At 58.1% G+C, this 22,292-nt stretch overlaps 2 protein-coding genes and 2 long non-coding RNA genes across 4 annotated transcripts in view; 2 read left to right on the plus strand and 2 right to left on the minus strand.

Moving 5' to 3' along the window:
• The first annotated feature begins 116 nt into the window (after positions 1 to 116).
• The window catches only part of LOC146420323 (low affinity immunoglobulin gamma Fc region receptor III-like), a 123,413-nt gene continuing 101,237 nt past the window's right edge, over positions 117 to 22,292 (plus strand). The window contains exons 1-5 of the mRNA XM_085048402.1: positions 117 to 408; positions 999 to 1,019; positions 1,108 to 1,338; positions 1,457 to 1,720; positions 3,531 to 3,614. Of these exons, the coding sequence (XP_084904528.1) occupies positions 360 to 408; positions 999 to 1,019; positions 1,108 to 1,338; positions 1,457 to 1,720; positions 3,531 to 3,614 (649 nt within the window). The 5' untranslated portion in view covers positions 117 to 359. The remainder of the gene's footprint in view (positions 409 to 998; positions 1,020 to 1,107; positions 1,339 to 1,456; positions 1,721 to 3,530; positions 3,615 to 22,292) is intronic.
• Positions 8,680 to 9,679, minus strand: LOC146420324 (uncharacterized). The gene is made up of 2 exons (XR_014849212.1): positions 9,627 to 9,679; positions 8,680 to 9,544 (listed from the first exon to the last, which is right to left on the minus strand). It is a non-coding gene; the product is annotated as an uncharacterized LOC146420324 (long non-coding RNA).
• Positions 11,841 to 13,243, minus strand: LOC146420325 (low affinity immunoglobulin gamma Fc region receptor II-like). Its single transcript, XM_085048358.1, has 3 exons — positions 12,943 to 13,243; positions 12,385 to 12,639; positions 11,841 to 11,914 (listed from the first exon to the last, which is right to left on the minus strand). The coding sequence occupies exons 1-3, from the start codon at positions 13,202 to 13,204 to the stop codon at positions 11,841 to 11,843; spliced, it is 591 nt and encodes a 196-aa protein (XP_084904484.1). The 5' UTR covers positions 13,205 to 13,243.
• On the plus strand, positions 19,331 to 20,346 carry LOC146420326 (uncharacterized). The gene is made up of 3 exons (XR_014849209.1): positions 19,331 to 19,465; positions 20,103 to 20,123; positions 20,212 to 20,346. It is a non-coding gene; the product is annotated as an uncharacterized LOC146420326 (long non-coding RNA).

The raw sequence follows: 22,292 nt of genomic DNA on the forward strand, positions 1-22,292 counted from the left end.
ACCCTTACACCCCCCATCCTGGGACTGCCATTCCAAGGGACTCCATGGCCAAGGACCCCCATTGCCAAGGAGCCCCCTCCCCTTGATTCCATCCCCCATCCCTCCCTTCCCACCATCTTTGACTTCCCTCGCCCTCTGTGCCCCCACCCATGGGAACACCATGTCCCATCATGACACACCATGTTCCTACCCCGCCCCCAGCCTGTCCCCAGCTTGTGGCCAGCCTGTTGCCATCCTGCCCCCACCACGTGTCAAATACCCACAGGCGAGGATGAGACGTGACCTCGCTTCCTTCCCTTCTGGCCAAAGGACCTGTCAAAAGGACAGGTGGCCCCAGCAGCGTGTGACAGACAGCCCAGATGGCCGGGGACAGCGGGATGGCTGGGAAGGTGGCACTGCTGCTGTGTGGTGAGTGCCCTGGGGACGGACCTGACGCCCCAGGGATGGCCCTGGTGAGGCAGAGAGCAGTGGGGAGGGGTCACAGGGGGGCTGTGGGGTCCCCTGAGGTCCCCAACGCCAGCAAAGCCAGTCCATGGGGGTGGACACTGGTGTGACAGGGAAAGTGGGGCAGCTGGAGGGACAGGAATGGGGAAAGAGAAATGGGAGGATGGAAGTTTGAGGAGAGGCATCATGGGGCTGGGGCAGCTGTGGGTACAGGGGACAGGGAAAAGGGGAAGCTCAGCAAGGGGCCATGCAGACAGGTGCCATCAAAATGGAATCTTGGGCACAGGACCCTGGGGATGTGACTGTGGGGACAGGGGCTGTGGGGCTGTTGGGGGAACCAGTGCCAGCATGGTGGTGTCCCCATGGCCAGGGTGTCCACAGTGTCCCCATGTCCTGCCTCAGCCCGGGATGGCCAAATGTCTCCATCCACGAAACTCTGTGCCACCAGGTTGTCCCTGCAGGGACAGTGTTGGGACAGCCCCTACAACCTGTCCCCGGGTGCTTCTGACCTCATGGTGCCACATCCACCCAACCCTCTCCCTTCTCCCTTCCAGCCCAGACCCTCGGCCTTGCTGGTGAGTCCTCAGAGGATGCCATGTCCCCACCCTGCTGTCCCCAGCTCTGTGCTGGCCCTGGCAGGCTGGTGTCCCCTGTCACCCACAGGTGCTCAGACCACCCAGCTCCTTATAGATCCCCCCTGGACACCAGCAGTGCTGTGGGACAGAGTGACACTGACCTGCCAGGGCTCGGGGCCCCCCGGTGCCACCACCTGGTACAAGGACGAGAAGCGTTGGTGGCAGAAGGGACCCAACGATCTCACTGTCAATGAGGTTGGCACCTACAGATGTGACAGACCCAGCACATGGCTCAGCCCCTTTGTGAAAGTCTTAAATGGTGAGGGGTAAGATGGGGATGGTGTTCCCCTGGAGGGCTCTGAGGGCTCTGGGTGGCCTTGAACCCCTCAGTGCCCCCTGGAGCCCCCTGGTGTGACAGGACCCCCCCTGTCCCACAGACTGGCTCGTGCTGCAGGTGCCAGTGCGGGTGCTGCTGGAGGGGGACACGGTGACACTGCGCTGCCGGGTCTGGAAGGACACATCGGTCACTGGAGTGCTCTTCTACCACGAGGACAAAGAGCTGAGCGAGTCTCTGCATGGGACCGAGCTGTCCCTGTCCCCCCTGCAGCTGCACCACAGTGGAAGGTATCGCTGCAGGGGCTGGGTCGGCATGTGGCATGTACTGTGGGAGAAGTCAGAGCCGGTGACAGTGACAGTGCATGGTGAGCAGCCCCAAAGCCACACCTGATACCCTGACACCCCCACATCCAGCACAACCTACCCTGAGACCCCAATACCGAACAATCCAAAACCCCCACAGCCTCTCACCTGCAGATGCCAAATCACAGTCCTAATCTCCCCCACCTCCTTCCCAGAGCTCTTCTCAGTGCCGGTGCTGGAGCTGGAGGGTCCCCCTGAGCCCACCGAGGGGTCCCCCCTGAATCTCAGCTGCCTCAGCACCCCCAGCCCCCTGCGGCCCCGAGCCCCTCTCCTGCACCTCTTCTACCGGGACGGGCAGTTGCTGGGGGGCCCGCAGGGGTCCCCGCAGCTCCTGCTGCCCGCCGTGGGGGTCTCCCACTCGGGCAGTTACAGCTGCGAGGTGCGCTCCGAGGGGGGGGCCGTGCGGAAGAGCAGCGCCCGGCTCCGCGTCACGGTGCGCAGTGAGTGCGGGGATGGGCACGGCAACCCCCACAGCCTCCCCAGGTACCCCAGATACAACTGGGGTCTCCCATCTCCCCAGACACCTTTTCCAGGTCCCCACATCACTGCCCTTTATCCCCTCATTCCTCTCCCGGTGCCCTGCTCGGGTACCTCCATCACTTCCTGGGTCCATTCTATTCCCGCTTCTCTCCCAGGTTCCTTCATCCTTCACCGAGTTCCGTCTCCCTTTGCCTGGGTGCACCTACCCCTCTCTGAGGTCCGCCCATTGTCCCCTGGTCCTCCCGTCTCTGTCTGGGTCCCCACAGCCCTCCCTCTGTTTCCCCCATTCCTCTCCAGGTTTCCCCTCCGTGAATCTCCCATACCTACCTGCAGTGCCTTTCAAAGCCTACCCCAATCTTCGAACCCCCCTTCCTCACTGGGGTCCCCCACCCCTCTCTGACCCTCCCTGTGACCCTCGCTTTCCCCTGGGGTCGCCTTTCACAGGAATGCTTTCACAGGGATATCAGGGGTGTCCCTGTCGCCACAGCCCCCTGGGTGATCGCCTGGCACTGAGCTGCGTGGTGGCCGAGGGGACAGGTCCCCTGTCCTTCTCCTGGCACGAGGAGGTCTCGGGGGCACTGCTGGGCATTGGCCCCCGCCTGGAGATGAGCAAGGTTGGGGACAAGGATAGTGGCCACTACCAGTGCCAGAACAGGGTCAGCACGGTTGAGAGTGACCCATTGACTGTTACCCTCCTGGCTGAGTGGGACGCTCGGGATTGGGGTGACCCCAAACACGGCATCCTCCATCCCACCTGTCCCATCCTCATCCCCTCCATCTCCCTCCCCCCACACAGTGTTCCAGCCCCTCCCCCCAGCCTCAGCCCTGTCTCTGTCCCCGCAGTGCCCGTGGCCAATGCCACCATCACCCCTGGCTCCCCAGCACTCCAGGTGCACGCAGGTGACCCCGTGACCCTGCGCTGCTTGGTGCAGGTGGGCTCAGCACCTGTCACCTTCACCTGGCTGCACGATGGGCTGGAGGTGGCCCAGGGTCCCCTGCTGGATCTAGGGGACATCAATGTGGAACATTCTGGCATCTACCAGTGCGTGGCCACCAACCAGCTGGATGAGCACCGCGTGTTCCGGGCGCTCAGCCCAGAGCTGGCCCTGGAGGTGACACCGCAGGCACACTGGGGCACAGGTCAGATCATATGGGGTCCCTGTGGGGACCTGAGATGTCCAGATCATGGACGACCTGGGTTCAACCCTGCTGTGTCCCTGGCAGTGTCACAGAGGGAACAGAGCACAGGAGGGAAGTCCTTAAGCAACCAGAATTGCAGGACCCCTGCAGTGACAGGTGACCCCAGTGTGTGTCCCCCTTTGTTTCCTGCAGTGGCCGCAGGAGTTGTTGGGTCCCTGTTGTTCCTGGTTCTTCTCGCGGGCGTCATCAGGGGCTGTCACTGGTGGCACCACACAGGTGAGTGACAATGGGTGATGGGGGCTCCGGGAGTGGTGGGAAATCCCCCAGAGAAGGGAGGTGACAGGGCTGCACCCACAGTCTCTGATTTGGGAGGGGCTGAGCCTCCTGTGACCTCAGCTCAGGGCCCTGGGCAGTTTGGGGAGGTGTTGGAGGGTCGTGCAGGGATGCTGGGGGTTCTTTCAGGGATCCTGGGAGAGTTTGGAGGTTCCTCCTCTCGGCTGAACTTGGGGTTTTGGGGCTCAGTGAGCTGGGGACACTAGGATAGTTCAGGGTTTCCGGGGGACATCAGGGATACTCAGGGGTCCTCGGGAGAATTGAGGCTCTGGTGAGGGTTCAGGATCTGCAAGGATGGCTGGGGGCTCCTGGGACCCCACAGTCACCCCCACCTCTTTCCTTTACAGCCACCAGGAAGCACCAGGACAGGTGAGTGGGGGGCTCCAGTCACGACACCCCTCTCGCCCAAACCCCCAGGACCTCTCATCCCCTCCCACACACTCCCTTATCCCCACAGGACCCCCCCGGAGCCCGAAGCCCCCCCAGTGGAGAAACCTGAGGCGACCTACGTGGAGCTGCTGGCGCCGAATGGGCAACCGTGGGAACCCAGTGACATCTATGAAATTCTACAGCCAAAATTATGATGCTCTGGGATGTGGGTTGCACTGGGGACACTTGGGGTTCCTCCTCCACGGCTTCTGGGGTTGCCCATCCTTTCTGGGAGGTGGCCACGAGTCATGGGAGGCTGCACAGAGCACCCAGTGCTCCCCATTCCCCCTCCCAGTAGCACAAGGGGCTCCCCCATCCCCTTTCCAGTACCTGCAGAGGAGCCCCAATCCCCATCCGAGTGCTCTGAGTAACCTCAGTGACTTCCCCATTTTCGCCCCACAGTGCTCCCAGTACCCCCAGGGGATCCCCATTCCCCCTCCCAGTGCCCCCATGCTCCCAGTGACTCTGCGTTCCCCCTTCCCAGTGCTCCCAGTACACCAGGTGGCTTCCCATCCCCCTTCCCAATTCCAAGGGAGCACAGGACCTGTCTCCCTGCTCTTGGGATAAAAATGCAGCTTTTTGGTTAAACTGGCAGAAATGGTGTTTCTTTGTTCAGCTCTCTCGGGTTTTGGCAATGGGATTCTCCACTTTTGTGTTGCCACTAAAAACCAGGGGTGTATGATTAGATCCTGTAGGATTTGAGGCTCTGTTTGTTGGTTTTGGATGGTCGGGACAGAGACGAGAGATCTCTGAAGTCAGGTCTTAGAGCATGGAATTTATTGTGAAAGAGTGTGAGTGTAGGAGAGCTGCTAGGGGCTGCCAGGCAGCGCAATGCATGTCAGAGAAGCAAGAGAGAGCGAGAGAGAGGGAGAGAGCAGAAAGAGATGAATAACAAGAGAGTGAACTGCCGTTTGCAATACAATAAACCATCTTCTGTGTTGAATATTCTAATTCTCATTAACCAATCTAGAACAAGCTACAAATCCTACAACATTTACATAAAACCTTTAAGAATCATTGCATTACCATATGGCGTTGTATTTTAAACCGTAAAACCTGCTTTTTGGACCCTCTGCCAAGCAGGCAGGGTCTGCTCTGACCCTTGGACCTGCCTGCAAGCAGAGGGTATGGTTTCATCAAGAAGGGGGATTACTTTCAGTTGGCCGTACGATTGTTTTCGAGTTGTTCAGTAACTGGGGTTGGTAACTCAAAGCTTGTCTTCATTTCAGTCTCCATATTCTTAGCATCTTTTGCCAGGTAATCATATTTATAATGCTTTCTATTTCATCGTCCCCAACACAGGGGCTGCTGCCCCTTCCCTTCCAGTGGAGGCACAAAAGGCAAAGATCCCAAAGGGCTGAGAGAAGAACAATTTCCTGCAAACAGCAATGACAGAAGAAAACCAACGGCAACAGCAACAAGATTCAGAATCTGAAGGGTCAGAAAGGGAACAATTTCCAGGGAAAGCCCCTTGTGTTGGTTTGAAAGACAGGTGTCTGCCAAGAGAGATTGAACCCTCCCTTAGGACAGAGAATGTGATTTTTCCCCTCCCTCCGAATTATTTAATTTTGAAAAATCAAGGGCTTTCAGGCAAAGGTATGGGAAAAAAGGAATATCAGTTCTTTACTAGTATCTATAAACAAGCAATAACAATAATAGCAACCACAACTAGAATCAGAAACCAATAGCAGATGACTTGTGAGCTGCCGAGCCTTTTCCCGTGTGGTGTAATCACGGTTGCAAGCAGCAGGGGCGCTGTTGAGCTCCCGGCCAGGCAGGGTAGGTGCAATGACTCCCGAGCGGCTGCAGGTGGCGCTGTGGCACAGGGTCGGGTCAGCCTCAAACAGCTGGTAATGGCGGGCAGGCTGAGAAGAGAGCAGGAAGGCAAAGCAGCTCGGAGCGGCAAAAAGCAGGACGGCAGGGGTAGGAGCTGGCTCTCTCCCAGCTAGCTACCGAGGTAGCAAGGATTTCTGCAGTCACAGCAGACGCCGCGGTCTCGTGCGGCAGAGGGCGGGGGGCAGGCGGCAGAGGCAGCCGGACTCTCCCGGCAGCTGCTGAGAGGAAACGCAGCCTGGGGAAACGTGCACTTCCCAGTGGGAAAAAGGTTGAATCAAAGCTCACCCAGCCAGGAGAAGAGGAAAAACAGGGCACAGTTGGATTTCCTCTGGTCGCAGCCGAAAAGCAAAGAGCAGCCTCTCCTCCCAGCGTCCGAACCACAAGAGAGCGTTCCAAGGGCCGGCTCTTCCCTTACCCTGCCCTGCCCAAGCACACCTTTTGTCTTTTACAAAAGACTTGATGGCTCTAAACATTCAACTATTTGTTGCTTAGTAACAGTGATGGAGAAAAATTCTAAGCCCTTCCCCAAACTCCAACACCCCTGGAAAGGGACAAACGCCAGCACGTTTCCTCCACCAGGAGGAACCTGGCAGGGCTCTGGACCTTCATTGCTTTGATGGCCAAAGCAGCCTTCAGGAGGCTCTGCATTCTCTTCTTCCCCGTCTCAAAACCCTCTCTCTCAGTTTAGAGAAAAGTTTGGGAGAGAATGCTTGGGAATGAACATTTCCTCTGAAAAAAGGGTTTCAGCAATCCCTTCCCACTGATATGAAATGAATTTTTAGTAGGTGAAAGTGAAAAAAGTCTGTTTATTTGACAAACAAGGTGCCTGCGTGGCACAGGAGGAAAATAAGTAACTGTTAGATATTGAACCATCAGAATGTCACCCTCCACACACACACCCCACACCCACAGCAGCAAAAACAAACCCAAAATGTCAGGGGAAGGGGAAAAAAACCTTCACCAGCCACGTGCTAGGAAAAAAAAAGGCAGATAATTTTGTCTCAGGGAAGGGAATAAGAGTCCACACAGCAGCTTGGGGAAGAGAAAAAACAGATGGGAACCTGGTGAACCTCTGACATTGGTCTCCTCTATGCTGCAGACAAGGCTGGTGAATTTTAGAGTCCTTTCTTTCTCAGGCTCAGCTTCTCCCGAGGTCCAGGGCGGGGTGGAGTTGCTCTGGCAGCTCCCCACAGGTCCTGCTGACCATCTCCCCAGGGATGATCTGATCTTCAGACCAAAAGCAAGGCAAACAGTTCCAGAAGAAACAACAGGAGCCACTGAAGAATTGCTACTGCAGGCCAGTGAAAATCTTCTTGCCTAAGCAAACACAACCGAAGCTAGCTAAAAGCAACCATGTAACACCTGTCTGCTCCAAAAAGCTGAGCACAGGGGAGTGAGGGTTTGGACCAAGCCCGAGCTAGAGTTCCTCTGGCTCCTGCTCCTCCACCAGACCACACCTAAAACTACAAGACCCATTTCTGGGCATAAAGCAGACGATCAGGAGTAGAGACTCATTAAAAAATCACCCCCAGACACCCTCCTCTGCCATGTTCCCCCTCATTTTGAAGTCATCAATGCACTGTGGGTTTTCTGGAGCCTCCCCATTTTCCAGGGCAGGCAGGATCAATCTGTGGCAGTTGAATTCCCTCTGTCTCCACAGCAGCTCTGCCAATGCCCAACAATGTCCTTTGGGGTCCCTGAAATCCCCTCTCCTGACAGAATCTGTGCCAAGGATTCCCATGGCCACTCCCAAGGGGCTGATTTGGCCATTCCCACTCGGGGTCACTTCAGCAGGAGCTGTGTCCACGGTGCTGCTGGGAGCCGTGCGGTCTCACCCTGGGCTTTCTGTGCCAGAGCTCAGCACCGCCATCGAGCTCTGCCTGCCCGCCCTGCCTGTGCCCGCTGCTGGCCAGAGGATCCTGGCTGCCCCTGCTGACTCAGACTTGGGCAACATCCAGTGCTGAGACTGGACAGGGCCGTGTGGGTTTGTGGGTGGAGCACCTCCTTCTTTCCTTGTGATGCCGGTTAGTTGTTACCACCCGGGGAATTTCTGAGCTCACATCAGACCCTGCCCACTGCAAGTGAGTCCCTGCAGTTTCTGCCCTGCTGGAGCCACCAGTGCCCTTTGCTAGCTGTGGTCATACACCACACCAAAGGGGAAAAAACAACACGGAGCAGGTTGGAAACTTCTATTATTGTATTGTGATTTGTTTTGTTCCATTCTATATATTTTCTAGTAAAGAACTGTTACTCCTTTTTCTACATTTTTTCCTGGAAGCCCTGTATTTTTGAAGTTAAAATAATTTGGAGAGAGGGCTCTTCTTTTTGTTCCAAGAAGATTCCTGCCCTCCTTGTCAGACATTTGTCTTTTGAACTAAGACACTTTCCTATGGAAAACAGACATCCTTGGAGGCCTGGCACCAGCGAGTGCAGGGAGGAAGGAGGGGAACGAGGGGCTGCGGGCACCTGAACGGGGATTTCAGGGAGTCCAAAGGGAATGTTGGGCTTTGGCGGAGCTGCTGTGGAGACAGAGGCAGTTCCACAGCTCAATCCCTGGCCTGGGCTCTTCCAGGACCCTTCTGTTGTGGGGCTGCCGAGGGTGGAAGAACAACAGGGCCCAATGGACACTACAACAGGACCCCATTGGAAACACGGCCTCGACCAGGACAAACACAAGGGTTGATGAGCTGAGATAAGGAACTGGGAGAAAACACTCCAAGGACAAAACAGGCTAAACTTAAGCTGCTGCAAAGTGAAATTTATTAGTAACAGAGTCAGAGGAGGGTAATGAGAAGTAAAATAAGCCCTTAAGACACCATTCCTGCCCCCAGCCTTCCCACTGATAGCACAGGGGGAACAGGGTATGGGGGTTTGGTCAGTTCATCACCAGAACCTTCTTCTGCTGCTTAGGGAGAGGAGTTCTTCCCCTGCATTGCTGTGGGGTTCCTCCCATGGGAGACAGCTCTCCATGAACCTCTCCAGCATGGGTCCAAATCTCTCAAGCAGCAGCACACACACTGCTGCAATGTGAGCTCCTCCCACAGACAGACAGACCTCCCAAAACTGCTGCTGCGTGGCTCCCTCATCCACAGGGTGCAGACCTCCGAGGCCAGGCTGTTCCATCTCAGGAGCAAGGCCTCTCTCTCTATGGGGTCTCCCAGTGGATCACAGCCTCCTCCAGGCATCCACCCGCTCCAGTGTGGGTCACTCTCCCATGGGCTGCAAGTGAATCTCTGCATCCCCATGGACCCCATGGGCTGCAGGGGGACAATGTGCTTCACCATGGTCTCACCATGGCCAGAAGAGGAAATTTGGCTCTGGCACCAGGAGCACCTCCTCCCCACCTTCTCCACTGACCTTGGTGTCTCCATGTTGTTTTCCCTCACATGTTCTCACCTCCTCCTTCTTCTCTGGCTAGAACGAACTATATATGCATGTTGTTTTGATTTTCTTCTCAAATATGTTATCACTGAGGTGTAACCAACATCTCTAATTGGCCCAGGCCACATTCCCACAGATTTCACTTGGTTCCTGCAGTCGCCCATGAGGTCCTGGCAGCTCTGCGTAGGTCACCTGGGGATCCTGGGGTGTGGTGGCACGGGGGGATGCTGCAAGAGACACTGGCTGTGGGATGGGGGTGGGGGTGACACCCTGGGTGACGTGTCCCTGCGTGTGCCACCCTGTACTCACCTCCCATCCTCTTGGTGATCACGACGTGGGTGTACAGCACCTCCCCCTCCTCTGGGGTCTCTGGGGGGACCCTGCTGGGATAAGGGGGTGTGTGGGAGGGGATGGGAGGTGTTGGGGGTTGAGATAAAAGAGGAGTCATGGCTGGAGCCTCCCACTCACCTGTCCTGGAGCTTCCTGGCAGCTGCAAAGGAAAGAGGTGGGGGTGACTGTGGGGTCCCAGGGCCATGACCCTGCACAGGAATCCTGAATCCCACTGGACCCTCAGTTCCCCCGGGGATCCCTGAGTATCCCTGAAGTGTCCAGGAACCCCTGAAACACCGCGGTGCTCTGGACCTCCTGAACCTGCAGAACCTCAAGTCTGATGGGAGGGGACCCTGCAAACTCCCCCAGGATCCCTGAAAGAATCCCCAGCATCCCTTCTTGATCCTCCAGCACTGCCCCAAATCCTTGAGGACCTCAGGCAAAGGTCACACGGGGCTCAGCACTGCCCAAGTCAAGCACTGTGGTTGCTGCCCCATCACCCCCACATTCTAGAGGGCTGCCCACCTCCCCAGGACCCCCGTTGCCCCCACTGTCACCCACCCATGCTGTTCCACCGGTGCCAGGCCACAGGTACACCCACAAGCAGGAGCAAGAACACAAGGGATCCGCAAACCCCTGCAGCCACTGCTGGCGACAGAGAGGGACACATCAGCATCACCTGTCACTTTGGGTGTGCTGCAACCCTGGTGACCATGTGTGACCCCACCTGTGCCCCAGTGTCCCTGTGGTGTCACCTCCAGGGCCAGCTCTGGGCTGAGCGCCCGGAACACACGGTGCTCATCCAGCTGGTTGGTGGCCATGCATTGGTAGGTGCCAGAATGTCCCACATTGATGTCCCCAAGCTCCAGGAGGGGACCCTGGGCCACCTCCCATCCATCGCGCAGCCAGGTGAAGGTGACAGGTGCTGAGCCCACCTGCACTGAGCAGCACAGGGTCACGGGATCACCTGTGCGCACCTGGAGTGCCGGGGGGCCAGGGGTGATGGTGGCATTGGCCACGGGCACTGCGGGGACAGAGACGGGGCTGAGGCTGGGGGATGGGCTGGAACACGTTGTGGGGGGATGAGGGAGTCTCTGCATGGTGGCACCTGGACACAGAAGGTCCCCTTCACACATGACTGTGTCCCACAGTGGTGGGGGTCACACCTGGTGTAAGGTGAGGGCATGCAATGGGTGGGATGAGGGTGAGGTGAGGGATACTGTGAATGGGAGTGACCACAAGCCCGAGGTACCCTCTCACCCAGAAGCATGTCTGAGGGTGCTGGTGGCCATCACCCTGTATGGGGTGTGGATTAGTTTTGGTGGGATGTGATTGATTGGTCGCAGCAGATCATGGGGGGTGTCACCCCAATCCTCAGTGTCCTGCTCACTCAGGAGGGTCACGCTCAATAGGGTGACTGTGACTTGATGTGGTGTGTGGGATGAGGGAGCCATGGGTGGGATGTACTTGGTGGAGATATCTGGACCCAGATGGTCTCAGTAACCTGGGACTGTGATGCTCAGTGTTGGGGATTCTGACCTGGGGTGTGTTGGGGATGGGGTGGGGGAGATGAGGTGGGATGGGGAATTCCATGGATGGGATCACCCAGCCCGAGGGTCCCACTCACCCAGAACAGTGACATTCAGTGTGGGGCTCTTGGCATTGCTGTCCCTGTTGCTGGCCTGGCACTGGTAGTGGCCGCTGTCATTGTCCCCAACGTGGCTCAGCTCCAGGTCGGGGCCAGTGCCCAGCAGTGTCCCCGAGCCCTCCCGGTGCCAGGAGAAGTACAGAGGACCTGTCCCTGTGGCCACGGTGCAGCTCAGCATCAGGCTGTCACCCAGTGCCACCTGTCCATTGGGGGGCTGTGCTGACAGGGACACCCCTGATACTGGGATCCCTGTGGAGGAGACAAAGGGCATGGGGGACCCTGGAGGGATGAGAGAGAGCAGGGAGCAGTGAGTGACTCAGGAAAGGGAGGATCAGAGAGCGGTGGGGAGATCCCAGTGAGGAAGAAGGATGCTCAGAGACGGGGAGGCTTGGAAAGGGGTGGAAGGGTCCCTAGGGGGGGATGGAATGTTAGGTAGGGGAGATACGGAGGGGGTTGGAGGGGACCCGAGGGAAGGTTTTGGGGAGCCAGACAGGACTGGTGGGACCTTTGAATAATGGAGGTACCTAAGAGAGGGAGAGGTGTACCTAGGGGAGGGATGAGGGGACCAGGTGAGGGATGCAGGGACCAGGGACGCTCATGGGACGACCCAGGGAGGGACCTGGGGAAGGCAAGGAGGCAGGTAGAGAGAGAGTCAGACAGGGCTGGGGTACCCGGGGAGGCTGTGGGGTTGCCGTGCCCATCCCCGCACTCACTGCGCACCGTGACGCGGAGCCGGGCGCTGCTCTTCCGCACGGCCCCCCCCTCGGAGCGCACCTCGCAGCTGTAACTGCCCGAGTTGGAGACCCCCACGGCGGGCAGCAGGAGCTGCGGGGACCCCTGCGGGCCCCCCAGCAACTGCCCGTCCCGGTAGAAGAGGTGCAGGAGGGGGGCTCGGGGCCGCAGGGGGCTGGGGGTGCTGAGGCAGCTGAGATTCAGGGGCGACCCCTCGGTGGGCTCAGGGGGACCCTCCAGCTCCAGCAGCGGCACTGAGAAGAGCTCTGGGAAGGAGATGGGAGGTTGCAATGTGACTCTGAGGCTGCTGGCTGTGGGGATGTCTTGTTATTGGAGATCCAACTGTGGGATGCTCACCGTGCACTGTCACTGTCACTGGCTCTGACACTGACAGACCGATGCTCACCAAGCCCCTGCAGTGGTAGCTGCCACGGTGGTGCAGCTGCAAGGAAGGCAGGGACAGCTCGGTCCTCCTGCGGGACTCCCCCAGCTCCTTCTTCTCATGGTAAAATTGCACCCCAGTGACCGACGTGTCCTTCCAGCCCCGGCAGCGCAGTGTCACCGTGTCCCCCTCCAGCAGTGCCCCTGCCGGCACCTGCAGCACCAGCCGGTCTGTGGGACAGGGGGAAGCCCATTGCACTGAGGGGCTTGAGAAGGGTCCAAGGTGGGACTCCAAGGCACCAGGGACCACTGGGGGAGTCTCCATTGTGTGGAAGGATCCCAGGGAGACCAGGGATGACCCCATTGCACCAGCATCCCCATGGTGTTCCCATCACACAGGAATGCACAGGGGAGCACTGGGATGTCCCCATGTAAAGAGGACAGACTGTCGCCACGGGAGCAGTGTGAGGCCACCCACAGAGCAGAGCCCACCCCGAGCCATCAGTGGGCCATCCATCCCCATCCCCTGCTCACCATTTAAGACCCTCACGGTGGGGCTGCGCCTGGTGCCGTGTGTTTGACAATTGTAGGTGCCACTCTCAGTGACAAGGAAGTTGTCAGCTGCATTCTGCCACCAGCGCTGCCCATCCTTGTACCAGGTGATGGCACCAGAAGTCCCCGAGCCCCGGCAGGTCAGTGTCACTTGGTCCCACAGCACCGCTGGTGTCCAGGGGGGATCCACGAGGAGCTGGGGGGTCTGGGCACCTGTGGGTGACAGGGGACACCAGCCTGCCATGGCCAGCACATGGCTGGGGACAGTGGGGCAGGGACATGGCATCTGCATGGGGACTCACTGGCGAGGCTGAGGGTCTGGGCTGGAAGGGAGAAAGAAGAGGGTCTAGGTGGGGGTGGCACCATGAGGTCAGAGGCACCCAGGGACAGCATGTGGGGTTGTCCCCAGCAGTCCCCATGGGGACTCTGGTGTGGCCCAGAGCTCTTGTGGACAGGGACACATTTGGCCACCCTGGGCTGAGGCAGGACATGGGGACACTGTGGGCACCCTGGCCATGGGGACACCACCATGCTGGCAATGGTCCCACAGTCCCACAGCACATTGCTGCACCTCCACATCCCCATGGCTCTGTGCCTATGATCCCATTCTAGTGGCACCTGTCCCAATGGGCTGTCCTCATGTTGCTTATCCCCTTGTCCCTGTGCCTGCATCTTTCTCCTCTGTGCCCACAGCTGCCCCAGCCCCGTGATGCTTCTCCTTACAACTCATTCCTCCCATTCCTGTACCCTGCTCTTGTCCCCACAGCCACCCCATGGCCCCAGTCACACCAGGGTCCACACCCAGTGACTGGCTCTGCTGGCACTGGGGATCTCAGGGGACCCCACAGACACCCTGTGCCCCCTCCCCACTGCTCTCTGCCTCACCAGGGCCATCCCTGGGGCATCAGGCCTGTGCCCAGGGTACTCACCCCACAGGAGCAGTGCCACCTTCCCGGCCATCCCGGTGTCCTCAGCCACCCTGGCTGGCTGTCACACAATGACTGCACCGACTGTCCCCTGGGTGGTGGCTCTTTGGATTAAGGGGAAGGAAGCGAGGTCAGGTCTCGTCTCCACGTGTGGGTGGCCCTTGGTCGGGGCAGGGTGGGGACAGGCTGGGGGCAGGGTGGGGACATGACGGGGACATGATGGGGACATGGTGTTGTGAAGAGTGGGGGGCTCAGGGGATGTGGGGAGCTCAGGATGGGTGTCTCAGGGCAATGGGGGTCCAGGGAATGGAGGTCCTGAGGAGGAGGACTCACAGGGAATGGCTGTCTGGGGATTGGGGGTCCCCATGCAGGGGGGTTCAAGGATGGGGGTCCCAGGGGAAGATGGTAACCATGGATTGGAGTCATGGCATGTGGGTCCCAGGGACAGGGGTGTGGGGGGAAATGGGGGGACCCCTAGGGAATAGGGGATTCTTGGGGAATGGGGGCCCATTGGATCAAGGGAATGAGGGTCCTGGGCACCAGGAATCCTGTTATGGTGGTGCCAGGGAGGTGGGACCTATGGAATGGGGGTCCTATTTTTGGTTTCCATGGGGAATGGGGGTCTGAGGGATGGGGAGTGTCTGGGTGGGCATGTGGGTTGAGCGCCCTTCACTGGGTGACTCAGATTTTGGGGCAACCCAGGGCACAGCAAAGCGTCCTGCTTGGGGGACACCCCATGAGGACACTGAAAGTATCCAATGTACTCCTGGGATGCGCCATTCACCTGTGAGGATTTTTCCTTTCTCTGTTTCTTTTTTTCCTTATTTTTCACATTTTCACGCTACCACCCCCATCTTCCCCAGCCCCAGTCCCTGGCTCAGCAATCCCAGGGAGAAACTGAGCAGGGAACAGGCTGGGGTAAAAAGGAGTGCAGAGGTTTCAGGGAGGGGTGGGGGGGCTGTGGGGGCTGTTGGTGATGGGGCTGTCTGGCTGAACACTTTCACTTTCCCTTTCCTGCAGCAGAAGGAAGAGGCTGTTTGTGCTGGGAGTTGGAAGACAGGGGCAGGATCATTGCTGGGGGGCACATCTAGGGAAGTCCTGTCCTGGGGGGTCCCTGTTCTGGGGGTGACACATCCTGGAATCTGCAGCCCAGTGGGGCATTGTGACCTCTGGGGTGCCACAACTTGGGAAATGCCCCATCCCCTCTATGTCCCCCTCTTCAGTTTGGGAGCCTCCAGTCCCCCTTTAGGAGCCCCAAGGTGCAGCTCCTTCCCCTCCAATCTTGCAGCCCCCAAGGCCCTTCTGTCGATAAGAAGCCCCCACAGGAATGACAGAAACCCCCCCAACCTGCCATAACCACCACCCCTCACTCCCCCTGCAGGGCCTCAATGCTGGGAACCAGGATGAGGATGAGACCTTCCACATGAAATACCTGTGACCCCCCTGACTGTCCCTCCTCTGTTCAGAACATGTGAGGACAATCCTGACCCCTCCCCCCAGCATTGGGATGGAAAACTGGAGCTGACTTGAGAAGAGCGGCTTTTGCCAGCCCTGCTCTGAGGCTCCCACCTGCCCCCCTGGCTTTGATTCTCACAGCTTTAGAGCTGCTCAAAGGTGTGAACTGTGTGGGGGAAAAGGCCTGGCTGTGGTTTGCTCAGCTCTGCAAGAAGCACAGAAACCAACTGGAGCTCAAGCAGTGGCTCTGCGAGGGCCATTGATGGTTTTCAGAGCAGGGCTGGGTGGAAACTAACTCTGCAGGGGCAGCTGAGCGGGAACCAGTCTGGAAATGCAGCAATTGATCATTTTGTCCCTCTGGCCAAAATGAGGGGACAAAGTCGCTCTGGCCAAGGGACTGAGAGAGCCGCAGAACTTGTGCAAAGACAACAATCTGCTCAACAACCTGACCTGGACCCTCCTCCTTCCTGTACAAAACCTGCAGCCCTTTGGAATCTCCCAGAAAGAGTGTTGGGCTCTGGCTGTGGATGCCAGACAAGAGGGAAAAGTGTGGAAATATTGATCAGGGGCTGCACAAATGGATCCTGGGAACACAGGGGTGAGAGCAGGAGCAGGGAGTGCCCAGGCAGGGGAATTCAGGGCAGGATGGAGGGGATTTACCAGGGAATCACACTCTGAGGGACACACGGGCATTTCCACAGATTCATGTGCAGTGGTCCAAGGATGGACAGAGTTATTCCATTTTTGGGAGCAGAATCCATGGGAAATAAATCAAGTCTCAGGGTGTGAATGAGAAAAATTGGGAAGGGTTCCTAGATATAGCCTAAAAAAAGCCTTCCTTGTATGGTGTGTTGCTGCCCAGCAGACAGGGAACAATTGCATGGACCTGTTGGACGCTCAGGGAGATTCCACACTCCGTACTATCCAAAGCAAATGCTGCTGTGGGATGCACGAATGGAGTCCTAAAGCAAACTATATACTCTCAGTGCTTTGTGATTTCTTTTTGTTTTTATTGTGAGTGACTTGTTTGGAGACCAACTCTCAAAAAGATCCTATAAAGCATGCCATTTTATCTTTGTCAGTTTGATTTGGCTGAGTTTGTTTTCTTTACTCATAAAAAAGGTGTGGGAAAAGCGTTTTACTTGTATCCTATGGATGTGTAATTTTGTCTCAACCAATTGGGAATAAGGGAATTCAATCCAATTTAGTCTGAGAATTGCCGTTGTCCAGGCAAGGTCATTAAAGGACCTGTCTGAAGTTGGGGCACTTCAGAGGTCACAGTGCCCCACAGGTGATGGGGAGGTGGTCAGGATTCCCCTGGGATGTGTCACCCCCCAGAGCAAGGACCCCCCATGACCAGACCTCCACTCAGATGGGTCACCACACCAGAAGAGCTCTTTTCCCCCAGGACAGGACCCCCCTGGATGTGCCCCCCAGGACAGAACCACCCCCATGTCTGACTCTTTCCCCATTCGGTGCAGTTACAGTCACAGCCAGCAGGGGCGCTGTTGGCTCCCAGCTGGGCAGCTCAGGTGCAATGATTCCCCCGTGGCTGCAGGGGGCGCTGTGGCGCGAGCTCAGCCGCCTCTCCACCTGGCAATGGCGGCTCAGGTGACAGAGAATGAGAGACAATGGCTTCCTTTGTGAAACTCACGGGGAGCAGCTGGTCTGAGTGCCACTGCGGGTGGTGAGCTGGACTGTAGCAGGAACCTCAGAGCAGTGGGCTGGAACAGCAGAGCCGAGCACACCCAGGGTGGCAAACAAAGTGTGGACAAAACTCTGAAGCCCTGGCAAGAGCCGCAGGGGTTGGGGCAGATGGAGGGTGTTGAGTGAAAGTGTAGCAAAAAACTGCCACAACAGTGGCAGGAAGACAGCCAGGCTTGGCAGCTGCAGCTGAGCTCCTGCAAGCCGCAGGGAGAAACTCCCTCCAGAGAAGGGAAGGCGGTCAGGGTCCTGGGTTTCCCCCGAGGCACCCAAGCAGATGGTGAGGGTCGCTCCCAGTGAGGTTGGGTGTTGGAAACATCCCAGTTCAACAGCTGCTCTTATGAGCAAAGACCTACCCATGGTAAGGAGAAGCAGTGAAGAACAAAACTCTGCAGTAGCAGTGAATTCTCCCCTCAGGCACAGCCCAGCAGCAAGAGCACAAACATCTCTCCTGCCATCCCCCTGAGAGCAAGAGAGCAAGAGAGCGCTGAGAGGGCTGAGCCCAGCCCCTGACCCCCAGCCAAGTCTCACCGTATCTCTGCACTTCCCAAGAGAAAACCTCCCTGCTAAGAGACTGCAGCAAACTGCACTCCTTCCCCCTCCTCCCCATCCTGGCTACATGTTTTGTCTCTTAAGTACTCCTCCTTCCCATCTCTTAGGCCACAAATGGGAAAAATGTTTCCTGAGAGAATGAAAATAAGAAAAAATCCTGACCTTCAAGAGAAGGTCCATTCAGAGGCACGAGACTTTATGGTTCCCTTTAGGAGCCCATTGGTGCATCCCACAGCAGCATTTGCAGTGGATAATAACAGAGTGTGGAATCTCCCTGAGTGTCCATCAGGTCCATGAGATTGGTCCCTGTCTGCTGGGCAGCAACACACCCCACAAGGAAGGCTTTTGTTGGGCCATATTTAGGAACCCTTCCCAATTTTCCCATTCCCACTCTGAGATTTGATTTACTTCCCATGGATTCTGCTCCCAGAAATGGAATAACTCTGTCCATCCTTGGACCACTGCACAGGAATCTGTGGAAATGCCCGTGTGTCCCTCAGGGTGTGATTCCCTGGTAAATCCCCTCCATCCTGCCCTGAATTCCCCTGCCTGGCCACTCCCTGCTCCTGCTCTCACCCCTGTGTTCCCAGGATCCATGTGTTGAGCCCCTGATCAATATTTCCACACTTTTCCCTCTTGTCTGGCAGCCACAGCCAGAAAACAAACATTCTATCTGGGAGGTTCCGAAGGGCTGCAGGTTTTGTACAGGAATGAGGAGGGTCCAGATCAAGTTGTTGAGCAGATTTTTGTTGTCTTTTCAGGAGTTCTGGGGCTCTCTTGGTCAAACAAAATGATCGATTGCTGTATTTCTGGACAGGTTCCCTCCCAGCTGCCCCTGCAGGGTTGGTTTCCACCCAGCCCTGCTCTGAAAACCATCAAAGGCCCTCACAGAGCCACTGCTTGAGCTCCAGTTGGTTTTTGTGTTTCTTGCAGGGCTGAACAAACCACAGCCAGGCCTTTTTCCGCCACACAATTCTCACCTTTGAGCAGCTCTAAAGCTGTGAGAATCAAAGCCAAGGGCAGGTGGGAGCCTCAGGACCTGTTCCCTGCTCAGGAGCTCTGCAGGATTGCTGAGCCACGAAGTGGAGGGGACAGGATGTGAAAGTGAGGGAAATAAGGAAAGAAATATAAATGGAGAGAGGAAAAAGCATGGGATGGGGGCACAGCCCTGGAGTCCTGCCCTGTGGTGCCTCCCCAAACCATGAACACCCCATGGCGGCTATGCTGACCTGTAGGTCACTCCAAAATCTGAGGCACTCAGTGAAGGAGCCGAGACCTGGTGGGCAGGTGCCCACCCAGCCACTGCCCATCCCTGGTACCTTTATTCGCCTTGGAACCCAATCATGGTTCCCCATTCTTTACATACCCCCTCTCTGGGACCCCCTACCCCCAGGGCCCCCATTTCCATGGGGCACCCTTTTCCCCTGACACCCCCATGCCATGCAGGCCCCCATGCCATGATCCCAAATCCTGGGAGCTCATGTTCCCCTGGAAACCCCCATCCCTGGGTCCCCCAACATAGGGCCCCATCCCATGTGATTCCTTCCTTCCCACTGAACCCCATTTCCCTGGACACCCATCCTTGGATCCCAACACACCCTCAGGCTCCAATTTCTGGGCACACCTTGTCCCCACCATGTCCCCACCATGTCCCCACCATGTCCTCAGCATGTCTGCACCATGTCCCCACCCTGCCCGCATCCTGTCCCCACCCTGCCCCCATCAAGGGTGACCAACATGTGGGGACGAAATGTGAGATTGTTTCCTTCTCACTACCCGGGGGACAGGAGGCCCCAGCAGCATGTGACAGCCAGCTCGGGTGGCTGGGGACACGGGGATGGCCAGGAAGGTGGCACTGCTCCTGTGGGGTGAGCGCCCCGGGCATGGGACTGATGCCCTAGGGATGGCCCTGGTGAGGCGGAGAGCTGTGCGGAAGGGGCACAGGGGCCTGTGGGGTCCCCTGAGATCCCCAATGCCAGCAGAGCCAGTCCATGGTGGCCATGGTGTGCGACCATGGTCGTGGGATAGTGGACAGGATAGGGGGTACAGGAATAGGGGGACAGGTATGGGGGGACAGGAACAGAGAACATGGATGTGAGGAGAGGCACTATGGGACTGTGACAGCTGTGCGGACACGTATGGGGGAACTGCGATGCAGGGACAGGGACAAGGAGACAAGAGCTATGCAGATGCGGCCATAGGGACAGGAGCCATTGGAATGAGATCATGGGCACAGGGCCATGGGATATGGCCATGGGGATAGGGGCTGTGGAGCTGGTGGAGATGACTTATGCCTGCACGGGGTGGTCATAGAGTCCCCATGCCTGGGATGTCCACAGTGTCCCCATGTCCTGCATCAGCCCAGGGAGCCTGAGGTGTCCCTGTTCCTAAGAGGTCTGTGCCACATTGGTGTCCCCACAAGGACAATGTGGGGACAGCACCTGCTCCTGGTACCACTGTTCCCGTGGGGTCAACCCACCCCACCCTATCCCTTCTCTCTTCCAGCCCAAACCCTCAGCCTCACTGGTGAATCCTCAGGGGATGCCACGTCCCTGTCCCGCTGTCCCCAGCCCCACGGTGGCTCTGGCAGGCTGGTGTCCCCTGTCACCCACAGGTGCCCAGACCACCCAGCTTCTTGTGCAGCCTCCCTGGACACCAGCGGTGCTGTGGGACCGAGTGACACTGACCTGTCAGGGCTTGGGGACACCCAATGCCACCACCTGGTACAAGGATGGGCAGCGCTGGGGGAAGGAGGAATGGGATCAGTTTGTGGTGGTGGAGAAAGGAACCTACAAGTGTGACAGACCTGGCACTGGGCTCAGTCTCCCCGTGAGCATCTTAAATGGTGAGGGGGTGTTTGTGTCCCCAGCCTGGCACCCGCGGGGACCCCGAGGGCTCTGGGTCACCCCCTGCTGTGGTGAGAGCCTGTCCCCTGCACACAGGGACATCGCAGAGCATCCCATTGCGAGGGGACATCCTATTGGAACAGTGGATGCCTGTGTGTGACCCAATGGGGGTGTCTTGCTGCCATCTGGCACTCTCCAGTGTGACAGGACACCCATGTCCCACAGAGCGGCTGGTGCTGCAGGTGCCAGCATGGGCGCTGCTGGAGGGGGACACGGTGACACTGCGCTGCCGGAGCTGGCGGGACAAATCGGTCACCGGGGTGCGCTTCTACCTTGGGGACAAGGAGGTGGGGACGCCCCTCGATGGGACCGAGCTGTCCTTGTCCTCCCTGCAGCTGCACCACAGTGGCCAATACTGCTGCGGGGGCTGGGTGGACTCTGAGCTCTGGCCGTGGGTGAAGTCACCGCCGGTGACAGTGACAGTGCACGGTGAGCACCCCGAAAACCCGATATCCAGACATCCCCAGAGCCCCTCCCCAGGTATTGAGGGTCACCATCCCCCGAGCCCACCGAGAGGTCCCCCCTGATTTTCAGCTGCCTCAGCACCCCCAGCCCCCTGCGGCCCCGAGCCCTCCTCCTGCACCTCTTCTACCGGGACGGGCAGTTGCTGGGGGGCCCGCAGGGGTCCCCGCAGCTCCTGCTGCCCGCCGTGGGGGTCTCCCACTGGGGCAGTTACAGCTGCGAGGTGCGCTCCGAGTGGGGGGCCGTGCGGAAGAGCAGCGCCCGGCTCCGCGTCACGGTGCGCAGTGAGTGCGGGGATGGGCATGGCAACCCCCACAGCCTCCCCGGGTACCCCAGCCCTTTCTGAGTACCCCCATTCCTACCTGACACCCTTCCCAAATCCCCCTATTCCTCACTGGGCTCTCCCTATCACTGCCCTGGTCCCTTCATCCTTTCCCAGGTGTCACCCAATGTCCTCCCATCATTGTCCCAGGTCCCTGCATTCCCCCCTGGGTCCTCCCACTTCTCTCTGAGATTCCTCCATGGTCAGCACATCCCACCATCCCCATCTGGTTCTCCACATCTTTCACTGGTGTCCCCCACATCCATCTCCAGGTCTCCACTCCATGAATCCTCCATCCCTCCCTGGGTTCCCTTCCTCTCCTTTCCAAACTGCTCAACAATCTCTCGGCTCCCTTCTTTATCACTGTGGTAACCCCACTCCTCTCTGACCTTCCCTACCTCCCTTGGTCCCTCACTGTTCCCTGTGTCTCCCACCCCTACCCAGGACCCCCAACCCACCCATCATCCCCCACAGGGGTCTCATTCTTGGAGGTGTCCCTGTCAGTGTAGCCCCCCGGGGGACAGGTGGCACTGGGTGACAGCCTGATGCTGAGCTGTGTGGTGGCCACAGGGACAGGTCCTCTGTCCTTCTTCTGGCACCAGGAAGGCTTGGCCACACCTCTGGGCACTGGCCCCCACGTGGAGCTGCACAACGTTGGGGACAATGACAGTGGCCACTACCAGTGCCGGGCCAGTGATGGGAAAAGCATGGCTGAGAGCCCCACACTGAATGTCACTGTTCTGGGCGAGTGGCACTGTCGGGCTGGGGGTGACTCCACCCATTATATTGTCACCCCACCATCCCTGTCAACCCACACCGTGTTCCAGCCCCTCCCCCACCCTCAGCCCCGTCTCTGTCCCCGCAGTGCCCGTGGCCAATGCCACCATCACCCCTGGCCCCCCGGCACTCCAGGTGCACGCAGGTGACCCCGTGACCCTGCGCTGCTCGGTGCAGGTGGGCTCAGCACCTGTCACCTTCACCTGGCTGTACAATGGGAAGGAGGTG

This window comes from Lichenostomus cassidix, unplaced genomic scaffold, assembly GCF_008360975.1.
Source record: "Lichenostomus cassidix isolate B80296 unplaced genomic scaffold, HeHo_3.0 HiC_scaffold_852, whole genome shotgun sequence".
Lineage (NCBI taxonomy): Eukaryota > Metazoa > Chordata > Aves > Passeriformes > Meliphagidae > Lichenostomus > Lichenostomus cassidix.